General features: G+C 44.3%; 1 protein-coding gene across 1 annotated transcript in view; it reads left to right on the top strand.

Moving 5' to 3' along the window:
* The first annotated feature begins 13,506 nt into the window (after nucleotides 1-13,506).
* The window catches only part of SCML4 (Scm polycomb group protein like 4), a 57,410-nt gene continuing 57,198 nt past the window's right edge, over nucleotides 13,507-13,718 (top strand). The window contains exon 1 of the mRNA XM_071547869.1: nucleotides 13,507-13,662. Coding sequence (XP_071403970.1) covers nucleotides 13,507-13,662 — 156 coding nt within the window. The remainder of the gene's footprint in view (nucleotides 13,663-13,718) is intronic.

Raw genomic sequence — 13,718 nt, 5'->3', positions numbered from 1 at the left:
TCCAGGTATTCAGTAGGCTTCAGTCATCCTGTGCTGTGGATGGCACCGTGACACAGCCCCTTGCGGGGTCCTTGCAAAATGTGGAAAGATCTCTCTGAACTAAGTATGTTAAAACTATCTGTTCTCAGAGATGACAAAGGTGCAAAGAAAGTTTGTGGGAAAAATAGGATAAACTCTGAGAGAAAATGGCTTCAGACAAAGAAGTTGGGGCATAATGATGACATTGACGGTGTTAGATCCTGTATGAATTGCAACATAAGAGAGTAAATTTGACTTGGGTCTTTAAGGAGCAGAGGAATGAGCTTGCAGTGGGCCACTTTGCCAGTTCCACTGTACGTATCTGAAACACACCCAATCCACTGGCATTTAGAGGCTGCCTTGGTTTTTCAAGAGAGTCACAAGGAGCATTTTAATCTGCCTTTTTCTTTCCATTGCAGTATCACAGAGATTTCATGAAGAGGTAGGTACTAATTGTCTGAAACACTGTGCTGCTCCAAAGAGCTTACAATCTCTCCATGAGTGATGTGGTCACACACACAAACAATAAAAGAGAGTGACTTACATCCTTCCAATGTCCTCATCCCCTACAGAGGGGCCTGCAGAGTGAACTGTGACCTGCGGATATTTTATCTCTCTCATAATCACTTGTGCTTTCTCACTGGCAGAAGAAAGGGATTAAAAGCTGAAATGTTTTATTGAACAATTTTGAAATTACTTTGCAGGGAAGTGATTTGCCTGGGGCCTGGAGGTGCTTATGAAGGCTTCTGGATTAAGAGGATTTGTGGGATGGGGAGCAGAACAGTCCATCCTCCTGGCCAGGGCTTACACAGACACCCTAACTGTTTCTCACTGAGTGCTCACTGTGCTTGGCAGGTGTTGGAGGGAGGTCGCCCTTCCTGAGGGAAGACAGGTGCCACCAGTCATGACTGTGTGTTGCTTCTCTAGTAATTAATGTACAGGGACAGCCCTCAGACACTGAGCAGCTCCCAGAGTCCCTACTGCCACTGAGTGTGGAAACCTCTGTGGTACATGGGAATATGCTGCAGTGGGTGGCTGTTGCCAGTCTCAGGCTGCTGTGTGCCTCAGCCTGTGCATGGAGGCATTTCTTCTTTGGCAGCCCCAGGTAGCTCTGTAGACCTGTGATGAGTTACCTTTGTTACCTGAATTGTTGTCCCAATTAGTTGGAAGAAATGTAACTAGCACTGGAAAACATTGCTGTTCTACAAATCTCTTGTCAATTCTGTGATACAGATGCATGAAAATAACAGCAGCTCAAGAACCAGTAAACAATTCCATACATTGTGGCAAAAAAAAAATCCCTGTGGGCAGGGAATGAGTAGTACACAATAGCTCTTCCCTGTTCCACAGAGTGCTATTCCAGAGGCTCAAGCTGTACTGGAAGAGCATATATGCCTTCTACTAGTGCTCCATGTTTGTTCCCACCAACCACTGCCAGAATTACACAGGGGCCAAACTCTGTGATTAGTTTCCATAACATGCCTGAAAGCTTTCCATTAGTTGTCCTCAGATCTGGTTTGGAAGCATGTCTTCTACTGACAGGTGCTTGCAAGCACAAACCTACTGAAAATTCATTCAATGGGACCTTTCATCTGGAGTGTGCTTTTTAAAAGAACAGCAGAAGCAGACATTTAGTAAGGATGATTTTACAAAATCTATTGCCCAAGGTATGCAGACTCTGACACACAAGCCAGCAGGAGAGGTTTAGCTCTGAATATTGAGTTTCTAGGTGATGAAAAGAGGGTTGTTGCCAAACACAATGTAAAGATGATCTAGAAAACAGAAAATGGTGGTTTGTTGGAGGTGGAAATGGATGAAAACAGCTCTGAAAAGTGAAAGTTATATATTTATTTAGAAAATTAATTACAAATATAGCCAAATGATTAAACTACTCCAAGGTGCTGTGTGCTTTAGTAATCAGCCCCAGTTAGCAAAGTTTTGCTTCCCTGTCACAGTGAACCACTGCTTGTTAACTTGCTGCCTGATATTCCCATGGTTCAGCCTTAGGTCCAGAATATTTTGCAGGTTCCCAGCATGTTTTTATTCCAGATGTGTCCGCTCTGCATTTTGAGTGCCACCTGCAGCCTCCCCCAAAGACAGATCCAGTGTCCAGGCAGAGAGCAAGCCTGAGAGTGGCCAGAGCTTGCCTTCCCAAAGAGGGTTGTGCCAGGGCAAAATCACAACTGATGGCCTGGAACATGCCCACCACCCTCTGCCAGTCTGCCTAGTGGTCACTTAGGCACCAGAAATTTTCTGCTGGAGTGGAAAGCTGTAGCAGTGAGGTGACTGTCTAGTTACCAAACAGTCCTGAGTAACATAGTGGGCTCTATCAAGTGATGCACATGCTTTTCTTGTTTACAAACCTAATTGTTAAATTAATATCCTTTTATTTATGCTATCACATTACAATGTTAAGATGTGTTTTGAATATAAATGTATCTCTCATGCATGGAAGTGGAAGCTTTCAGAATCTTCAGAATCTGTGGTCCCTGAAATCTCTAAAAACAGAAACATAAGAGTTACTTCAGTTGATGACAGAAAAAGGATGAATCTTTTATAAGTATTATTTCTCAAAATGTAATATAAAAGTGCATCAGATCCCTAAGGAATGAAGTTAACTTTATGTGAGAAATGTGTGAAATTCCTGTCCTCTGTCCAAGAAAAGATATTTCCCTACTGACTTTTTTAATATCAATTCTTCAGATTTAGGGGGTTAATTTATTCCTTGGGACAGATATCTGCGGTAGGCACATCAGCTGGTGTGCATGATGCAGTCAGGTGTGTTGGTGTTGGAGACAAATCATCATAGAGTCAGAGACTGGCTATTACTACTGGCAGAGTGGGAGGCAGAGGATGGGAAGCTGTGGGAGCAGGGGAACCAGACACACCTGCTGAGCACCCTGGGCTTCCCCAGCTGGGATATCATTTGTGTGCAATTGGAGATGTAGCGGACTGCTTCTACAGTACTTAGGCTGCCTGGAGAGCACATTTTAATGGGAAAGGGAGGAGTTTTTTCCCCAAATGGGCTCATTAACTCTGGTGATTTCACATAGTAGAAATAATCTGGCAAGGAAGGAAGAATGGAAGTTTCATCCCATATTTTGGGTTCAAGAAAGGTGGCAAATGATGGCAATTGTAACCAGGACAGGAACAGTCTCTGTGTTAAAAACATATGTACTTGGCGAAGTAATTGAAGATGATAGTATGTAAGCCATAAAGAAACATCTGTAGTAGCATGGGAGGTAATAAATACCAGCACAAAACATCCAAACCACCTCAAGCTGTTCATCATGACAATTTTCTCTTTTTCAATATAAAGTTTTCTCATGTTTCTTATTAGACTGAGTCTGGGGAAGACAGGGAGTTTTTCAACTTGATTCCAATTTCTGTGCTTGTGATTCTTTCTGTTAAGTCCAGCGGATTTCAGGGATCAGCCCAACGGTCTCCCTGAAGGCTTCTCTTCTCCAGGCTGAGTTGTCTCAGACTGTCACCACAGGAGAGGTGCTCTAGCCCTCTGACCATCTTTGTGGCCCTTCTCTGGACATTCTCCATCAGGTTCATGTCCTTATGTTGGGGCCCCAGAGCTGGATGCAGCACTCCAGATGGGATCATGCAGGAGTGGAGTAAAGGGGCAGAATCACCTCCCTTGACCTGCTGGTCACACTTCTTTTGATGCAGCCCAGGATATAATTGATTTAATTGGCTTTCTGGACTGTGAGTGCACACTGCCAGCTCCTACTGAGCTTCTTGTCAACCAACAACATCAAGTCCTTCTGCTCAGGGCTGCTCTCAATCCATTCTTCGTCCAGCTTGTGTTTTTGTTTGGGATTCCCCCGACCAGGTGCAGCACCTTGCACTTGGCATTGTTGAACTTCACAGACCCACCTCCCTAGCCTGTCAAAGTCTCTCTGGATGGCACCCCTTCCCTCCAGAGTGTTGACTGCACCACAGAGCTTGGCATAATGGAAAACTTGCTGAGGGTGCACTCGATCCCACTGTTCATGTCACCAGCAAAAATATTAAACAGTGTCAATCTCAATACCTGCACTTGAGGATCTTCACTTGTCACTTGTCTCCACTTGGACATTGAGCTGTTGGCCACAGCACTGTAAATTCAACTGTCCAGCCAATTCTATATCCACTGAGATATCCATCCATCAAAGCCACACCTCTCAAGTTTAGTGACAAGGATATCATATGGGACAGTGTCAAATGCTTTGCACAAGTCCAAGTGATTAAAGTATCTGGCCTCTGCACAGGACAGAGAAGATGCAAAGAAACTAACTGCCTTTAAAAGAGAAGTTTATGATTTCTCTGCTGATCTGAAAGCTGTAGATATATAAGATATTGCTTTGTGTGCCTGTAGTTCAGGAGGGTTAGTTTGGTAACTGCGCAAGTTCCCTGGTAACAAAGCTAAAGGCAGGAGAGGATGTATGGAAAGCAACCTATAAATTACACTGGCAAAGTGTGTGATCAGAAACCAGGGTGTCTCAACTTGCAATTGCTTGGCTGAATGTGTGAAACAGGACCTGCTTCAATACAAAGACTAGTTTAATGTATAGCTAGAATCACAGCCTCAGTACTATGGACTGAACATTCATGTATTTACAGAAAGATTTGATCCAGTGTGATATCATTACTTAATGACAGACATACTGGGCATCTTTGCATCTCCAGTACTTGGGATTTTAGCTGGGGAAATTGAAGCTGGAGGATCTTGGTGTGGGAAATCTGGTTGTATGTATGGCTAGGCTTCGCAACCGAAGATTTGGGCAGGGCTCTCCCCACGTGGGTGTGCCCTTCCAGCCTGTGCAGTGGATTTTTTAGGTGAGGCACAGCGTGCGCAGAACTGGCCCCACCGTTTAACTCCTAAGGTTCATCTCAGGGCTGAGCAAGCTTGGTCGGTGACAGTGAAGTCCTCAGGACTAGAACCTACAGCCCCCGGTATTCCCAGGAGGTCTCCCATCCAAGTACTAACCAGGGCTGACCCTGCTGAGCATCCGAGATCTGATGGGATCGGGTGTCAGGGAGGCATTTAACTGCCTAGGGAAATCTGGTAGTGCAGGGAGAAAAGAATGGTGTGCTCTGCATTAGATTCCTCATGTTCACTGGAAAAGTCACTTGGTCCCAACTGCAGTGAGGGGAGGCATCCAAGTTGTTTTGCTGGGACCTTGTCTTGCAAATGGTAAACCACAGTATGAGGCAAAGATCTGCAAGAGAACTCCACCCTCTCCAGCAGCTCACTGATGTGGGAGACTAGGTCCAAGCACTGTTTTTCTTGTTTCTCTGCAATATCAAAAGTGGTGCTAGTAGCTCCACATAAGAGAGAGAGAGAAGGAAGGAATTGCCTTTGCTTTCTTCCTTTTTTGTGCACATTTGTCTTGCTCACCTCAGCAGAGTGACCCTTGCCACTCACATGGCCTCGTTGCATCCATTTTTCACATCTTTACTTTGGTGCTCTGCCTGTGCTCACTCACTCTCAGAAAAGTTTTATTCCCTCAATTCTCTGCCACAGGCTACTCATCTGCAACAAAAATGTCAGGCCAAATGAAGAAAGGTAAGATCAGGAGGCAAGGCTGGCCTTGGCTGCTCCTGGGGGTCCCATTCTTGCCAGGATTTTCAAGTTCTTCTGGCTCATTAAGCAAACCTGAGTGAGAGGGGGCACACAGCTACTGCTGTACCTGCTGTCACCAGGGTGCTATCCTTCAAAAGAATACCTCCTCAAGGACAGCAGTGTCACTGCTGCTGAATTTAACTTAAAAAAATAATCAAGCTGTAAGAAGATATAGGGAACCATTTTTTGTTTCTCTTGCTCTTCATAACAAGAAAAGGTGCAGACACTTTCAATACCTTTTTGTCTGCATTTTGAAGGATCCTATTTTTTCCTACTAGCTCCCTGCCTTTTCATTAAGACACCCAGATGGTGAGAGGGAGAAGATGGCTGGGTACAGCACTGGACATTGCCCAGTCCTTTCCCACTCCAGTGCAGCAACTGAAAATACCAGTTGCACTCAGTAGGACCTGCCCTCAGCAGTGGAAGAGTGAACCTGCAGGACCCATTCTGCCACTCATGAGCCTGGGGCAGACAGCAAAGCACCTGTGGCAGAGACATTGCTGAGTTTCTGCTGCACTGAGATATTTGCCAGAGTCAAAAGAAGATCTCTTGCTTGAACTCAGTTTGATTTGGATCCTCTGGCAAATAATAAGGTGTTATGCCATTGCTTTGCAGTGTAGCTATCAGAGCATGTTGGAACTGGAGACATGGGGTTAGGAAGGGCTGAAACCAGCTGCAATGAGAAATGTGCTAATTTCTGAGATGTGAATGGTCAAGCAGCATTTTGACACCCATGCCCAGACTGGCTGCTGCACATCCTTCAGCTCTCATGAGGCAGGGCACAAAGTCAAGTACAGCAATTAAAAGAACAGCCCCAGGTAGTTTCCTGAGCAGAGGAGAGAAGAATGATCAGGTTTCTATAGATTGGTTACCTGCAACTCCCTGATTCTGGTGTTTGAGAGGGTGTCAGGTCTCATGAGAGCTTTTCCCAGCATGGAAGCTTTTATATTGTGTATTCTGCTTTCATTGTCTCATAAGAGCTCAACTGGAGTCTCACATCTCTGTCTTTTACATATTTCCACTACATCTGCAAACCTTTGCAACTCTTGTATTTGTGCCCCATCATGTCTGTTTGAAACAAGTCAACAAGTTCAGAAATGAGGAGTGAAGGAGAGCATGAGTTTGTGAATACATGAACTCTTACTCTGCAAGAAAGTGGACTAAAATATGAACCAACTTTTTGCCATGCATATCTCAGGCACCAAATGTTGTCACTGAAGGAAAACTTGCCCATCTAGCCCTCTCTGGTGCTGCCATTTCCCACAGTGTCACTTGCTGACATGATGGCTCCAGGGCAAGGCACATGGAGTCTATGCAGTGATGGATGTCAATATATGTTGTTTTGGATGTTGCTACTACTTTCTGTTCTATCAAGGAGAGTTAATTTTTTTCTGGAGAGAGATGCATGATATAGGGCTACCACATCTAATAAGAGATTATAGCTCATTAGAAATCCATGTTTTTACTGCCTGGAAAAAAATCCACATTCACTCTACTTGTATCTGTTTATAGGATTCCCTGTAGCACTAGTCCATCTAGGGAAAACTCACAACTACTTTTTTTTGAATACCTAAAGAACAATCTTCTTGGGAGTGGCTTCAAGCAGAAGAAAAGGTGCTTGTATTTTCTCCAGCCTTTTCTAACCTGCTTGTGAGAATGTTTAAAATGTAAGATAGCTAGCAAAAGTAGACTACCCTAGGAACTATGGGAGAAACACATAAATTTATCCAAAACACTGAATGTATTGAAATAAAAATGTACTGAAATATTTTCCTTGAGAAACAACATGTGGCAGTGGGTGGGTCATGGGTGATGGGAGTGTGAGAAGTCTGCTCTAAGGAGCTGCCCTTGCCCAAAGCAAGTTGCTTTGCAGGTTTGGTTGTCTTCCTGCCCCTGGAGGAGGTCCTGAGGAACGTATGGGAAAAGTGAGACACTGAAAGGGTAATAGGCTCCTAACTCAGAACCTGACAAGAAGGCTGAGACAAGCCCTGGAATCTCATCTTTCTATCTGTGAAGCTTGAGTTTTCACTTCCAAAAAGGCAATTCTTTCTTCTTCAATGCAATGTACTATCAACCAGAAACATCCTGAACATGGTATCCCACCAGACAGACCTGGCCACTGCACATAGGCATGAGTGACCAAGGGTGGGATTCACATGAACATTATAGGTGTTATAAGGCATCTAGAGTTTGTTTTTCTGGACTCTTTCTATAAACAGGAGGAGCATGTACATAGACATGATGAACTTCACCCTAATTCTGGGTATAAAATAGACAAGTCAAACACAACTTTTAGAAATTAAATTAGTTCGAGTTTAAGACATCTAAATACAGGTATCTACAAGGAAGTGATAAAATGGACCTGATCAGTGTGCCCTAGAGCCACTGAAGTCACTACAAACTACAACTATATCTGAACAGCTGAATGACTCCACACCTCCATCCATATTGGCTCTATTTCCACTGACGCCATGGGAGGTCACACATCCAGCACACACATAGATGCCTCTGTGTAAGGGTTTGAACACAGGCATTTAGGTATCTTAATCTGTTACTGAATTACTCCCTCTAGCTAAGTCTGATTGTCTAAAATAGTCATCTAGTACCACCTTAGATGACCTGAAGTGTCTAAGATATTTTGGCAGATCTGATACAGGGTATAAGAGAGATCACATCTAAAGACAGATGAATTGGGGTTTGAAATTAGTGGTCTGAATCTCCCTTTTGGTTTCCACAGCTAGCACAGGTATTAGTGATGTTTTTTTTTCTTTAATGATTGGTTTGGGAAAATAGGTGTTTCCATTTTTATACTCCTGGTTGAGCGGTCTCAAGGGTTTTATGTAGAAATACTCTTTGTGAGGTCAAAATGGGTAAGAGTTCCTCAGACAGGTAGATTTTTGTTTCAATACCCAAAGCAACAGGCAAGAAAAGATTTGCAAGCTTTGCAAATCGCTGTAGAAGAACTTCATGTCAAAGATTAAAATTATCCTGACCTTTCTTTGAGCAATGGTGAGATGGGTGTTCACCATGCAAGGTCATTAGGCAGTCATATTCAGACATGCAGAGAATATTGGTTCAATGCTTCTATTAGCAAAAATTCCTACTGTCTGCTTCACTAAACACTTAACTTTCATGTACGATGTACTATGTGGTCCTACTTTGGTATTCATGAGGAAGAGATACATAATACCTCATGTCCCTGAACAATACAGAGGTATAAAGGTAGAGGCATAGAGGTATAAAAAAATAGCATACAGGTATAAATCTTGGTTTCTAGACCTGACAATGCTTCTCATTTTTCTCTCCTACTCTGCAGACCATCATCTCTGAATGGCTACAGTCAAAAGGCTGCCCTGCTGTGCACAAAGAAAGTGGAAAATAGTCATGTTACTGGCTGGAAAGTATCCCCTCCCTCTCATTTAATAATGTGGTATTTCCCCATGAGTGTGTTTTCCTGAACAACAGCTGAAGGAGAGACAGACAAAACAACAAGTTTATCCTTTTTCCGTATTCAGCTGCAGGGTATGAAGACCTGTGAGATACAAAGCTCTTCAGCAGTCAAGAACTGGAGGCAGGGCTCCAGATGCTGGCAGGGATTCCTGGGTCAGAGTCCTTCTGTAGCTGGGACCAGTGGCTGTAATGGGAGGGAAGGGTATCCTCTTTCACTACTGTGAAATGGGCACATTTTCTTCCTGACCAAACTCCTGCATCTTGCTTTGGCTTACAGCATGAATAGCTTGTTCCTTCCCTATGTGTCATCCTAGTGCCAGTCCGGGCACAGGTTTGCATGAGACCTGGTATAAATCAAGTTAAATGATCATCTTCTGGAATTACTGATATAAAATTTAATGCAGTATTTTTACCTTCAGCCCTTGCAGTTACTGGAATGCAGGTTAAGAGCTGCATTTATTGCAGGCATTTAGTTTTATTAAGAATGACTCTTCACAGTACATCAAAAAGTCAGCTTGTGAGGAAATGCACTGTAGCTCCTTCCACTCTCAGCTGTAGTTTCCAGGAGGGTAATCTGTGTTGTTAATTGTACAGCACATACGCCAACACATGGTGAAAGTCATGGACGGTGCAAAGCATGGCTGTCGGAGACATCCTACAGGTCATCAGTGCTGGCCTGGGGTTTTCTCTCCATACCTGGTATCCAGTGGGGATAGACTGCTGTGCACAGGGTGCTCCTCGGGATTCTCTGAAGTCACAGCAGAACTTCTGCTGACAGAGGGGATGAGAATTCATCCTTCCTGCAGTGCTCCTGCAGGTGTTGAGGTGAGGGGAGGTGGTTTCCCTGCTGCCTCCTATCTGGGATGTGGTGGAGCAATGTGGAAGGCAGGATTGGAAATTAAATTTCCAGATGACAGTGTTTGAGAGACAAGCAAGGAGAGGCTGCCCTGTGCCTAGCTCTGTATTAAGTGATGAGAAGCCATAAAGTGGTTTCCTGCATATCTCCTGCATTGTTATTTATAAACTAGGGATACAGAATTGATAGATCCAAGTTAGAATGAAGCTGCACCACCCTTGCTAATCTGAAGCTAGTGCCTTTGGAAAAGTACAAGGACAGGGCAAACATACACTGATTTCCCTCTCAAAATATTCTCCTGGGCTATTTGTACTATAGTGATTTTCTGAACTGAGGCGGTGCCTTTTCTAGTAGCCTGTAATTTGCTTCCTTGAATTTGCCCTTAAATAGCATCAAATTCTCATAACTTGCCTTGAAGCCATCAAGCTTTCCAAGCACTGAGCTGTGGGTCAAGACCAGGCTGTGGCAGTGGTCAGAGCTGCACTAGGAAAGTCATTCCAATGTAACATCCTGACTTTGCTGGGGGAGAGTCAGACAAGCCCTTGTGTCTCTCTGGCCTCTCTGGCCAACCTACAGTTTGATTGTGTGTTTTTCCAATCTTCCCAAGAGCTTCTGCCTGGCTGCCAGGGGAGGTTGTGCTGTCACCCTCCACTGTCAGGCAGAGGCAGTTCTTGAGTGTCTGCTGTCCGCCCCCGCTGCTGGGGAACACCCCTGCCTTCCAGGATCATCAGCAGCGTGACAGTAAATGCCACCAAAGGCACTCACATTTCCCTTAGCACTCAAGAAAGGAGAATCAAGTCATGTTTGGGCTTGTAGTTAAGGGTAATAACAACAGCTTGTGTACTGAAGTTGACTTAATGTCTTTGCTGGATCAATTCCAGTATGTTACACTGAGATTTTTTTGTGCACAGTTCAGCGGGGTCTTGTGTGTCAGCACGTGTGGTGAGGAGCTGGAAGAGGTTGTGCCAAAGCACAGTGTCACAAGTGCCAAGAGCAGGAACCCCCCCCCCCCATAATTGCTAACATTTAGTGTATTTCTTGACCATCACGTATTTAATACTTGACCAGTTCTAAAGAAACATTTCAGTCAAAGTCCCCTAGGTCAGAAGCTCTTTTGCTTTGGGAGTTGGCAACTCTCAAGAGATTTTTTTAGGTGCCATCAGCTACCTTTGTCATCAAAGGAGAATATGACACAGGCAATGCAGTGTGGTGTTCAGTGCAGGTCCATAACCTCTGTCTCACACCCTCATGGCCATCAGTGGCCCCCTCTGGCAGGAACCACTACCTGCCCACACAGGGAGCAAACCTGGGCCTCTGTCAAGATAATCTACAAAAGGTTTATTTGCCAGGGTTCATTTAAAGCAGACCAAAATGTAGAGCCTGAAGCTCTGAGCTTTCACTGTGGGTTTTGTTGCCAAATCCAGTGTAATTGTTGCATTTCCTTTCCTTGCCGAACTCCCTCCTTGCAGGCAGCCTGTAATGTAACTTCCTGGGAATGTTTTGTTTTGGGAGGTGGAAGAGGCACCGAGGATGTCCTTCAGAGAGCACTATAGGGAGGAAAGTTCATACTGCTAAAGACAGAAGGATGTTCAGGATAGACAGAGCCTTTCCATTTCACTCCTGCTGTAGCAAGCCTGATGCTTTTAACCCTGCAAGGATACTGGCTGCAGTCACACGAGGCTTTTATTTGGTAAAATATCAGAGCCCCACAGCAGGTTTTCAGGGCGTTCCCAAGCTGGCTGAGCATGCCTGGGGAGTGAGTGCAACCACAACAGCCGTGGGCAATATGGTAAATCAGGCAATGCAGGTTTGCTCTGATCTCATGTTTGACAGTCAGTATTTGCATCAGAGTTTCAGGCAGGTGATGTGTAAGACTGGAAGTTTTATAGTCAATCTGTAAGTCCCACTATATGTAATGGATCTGTCTGGACAGAGAAGATAGTCCTATGTTATTAAAAACACAGTTTAATAAATGTACTGGAGAGTAGGGCTGGGAGACCTCTATTTTTGTATCCTACAGTACATTGTGTAAAGTACTGACTGTATAAGACCAGAGAAGTGAGTTTCTTTTTAGTCAGTCACACTTACAAAGTTTGAACTAGGCAAAACATATTTGCCTTTGAAATAGAGAAACCCCCACCTGCAGATACTTGTCACTAGAGGCCCTTATCCAGTGATACCCTTTCCCACTCTGTGGGTAAACAACTCCCGTTTTAATCCCAGCAATGTCAGCTCCAATTGGCCCAATCACACTGGGTTGTGAAATTGTGAAATTTGAAGTGCAGTAAGAAATTTGCAGATTTTATATATTGTAGTTTTTCTAAAAGGCTATAGTTGTATGTAGTAATAACCAAACCTTTGCTTTTTTGCAGGGGTGTTTTTGAGCTTAGAGGATGCTCTTGGACTACATCTTTAGGCTTTTCTCTGTAGCTGAGAGGGCTATGAATCAGCTCTGTAAAAATGGGAAGCAGAAAGCCTTCCATTATTACTGGCCTGAGGGAGCATGAAGCTGAAAACGTTAGCCATCACAAGGCTTATGATAAAAGCATGAGAATTGCTCAGACCCTTATGCCTGGCAATGTATGGAGGCAGGACTGGGACTAGTATTCTGCCCACGTGCAGGAAATCAAACGCCTGGACAAACCAACATTTGAAAATGTATTTCAGCAGCTGGTGTTTTTTTTATTGATCTTTCTTAGTATGTGACCCTTACTAGAAGCTGTGAAGAATGCCATATACTCCCTTGGTACTCTATGTATGGTAGTATATTTGTTTTCTTTATTAAAATCTGGACAGAGGAAAATGGACCAGATTCAACTCCATTACCCCTGCTCAACTTCAGCAGCTGCATGGAGTGGTGGTGAAGTAACTGCACTAATAACATGCATTGCAATAGATGTTATAAAAGTGTAGAGAGTAAATGTTAGGCTATTCTCCTCTAACACAGCTACCTTGTCCCGGCAACCTCATGGTTCACTCCAGGCTTCCCTCCGAGGACTGCTACGTATGAAGGCAAGGGAAGTGCATTGAGGTATTGGTAGCACTTCTAGGGTGAGGCAGGATTTGCAGAAACACAGACTTTGGGAAAAAAATCAGGATGGCAGGGACTTCACGGTTCATCTACTCCAAAATCCTGCTCAAAGCAGTCAGTGACTGATGGCTGACAGCTTGTGCCTTCATCATGCTAATTTGCAGGATGCAGGGTCAAAGTGGTTGCTGTGGGATGTACCTGTTGGACATCTGCAGTAGACACTTCACCACCTGAGCCAGCTCCCTCTATTGTATTGTCAACAGAGAGAAAATGGGAATCATAAGGGGTTTGTCTGGCTTTGGAGAAGCTGAGCCAGCTGCGGTCAGGTGAATCCCACTCAGGAGCATCTGTGGTGTATTTCCTGCTGCTTTTTGATAAATGGTAACAGGGAAAATGACAGCATTGAGAAAACTGCCTTTGGATGAAAAACCTAGAATGGAAACTGAATTAAAATAGCATTTTTCTTTTTTATTTTTTCTCCTTCTGGGGCAGATGAGCCATCTGCTGTGCCTGGAGCCCAGCCTCGCTGCCGAGGAGATGCAGACCCCCAGAGTGGTGGGGAGGAAGCGAGGGCGGCCCCCACTCCAGCCAGCTCCCATCAAAGTGGCTGTTCACAACCTCTTCTCGGCACCATCCGGGGCTCTGCCAGTCGTGAAGATCCCAAAGAAGAGAGGGAGAAAACCTGGGCACAAGGTAGATATGTGATTTTCACATTCCTTCTCTACCATCTGCTGGTTTTAATATGTGTT

Source organism: Pithys albifrons, chromosome 2, assembly GCF_047495875.1.
Source record: "Pithys albifrons albifrons isolate INPA30051 chromosome 2, PitAlb_v1, whole genome shotgun sequence".
NCBI classification, from domain to species: Eukaryota; Metazoa; Chordata; class Aves; order Passeriformes; family Thamnophilidae; genus Pithys; species Pithys albifrons.
This window is presented reverse-complemented; position numbering and strand designations above follow the sequence as displayed.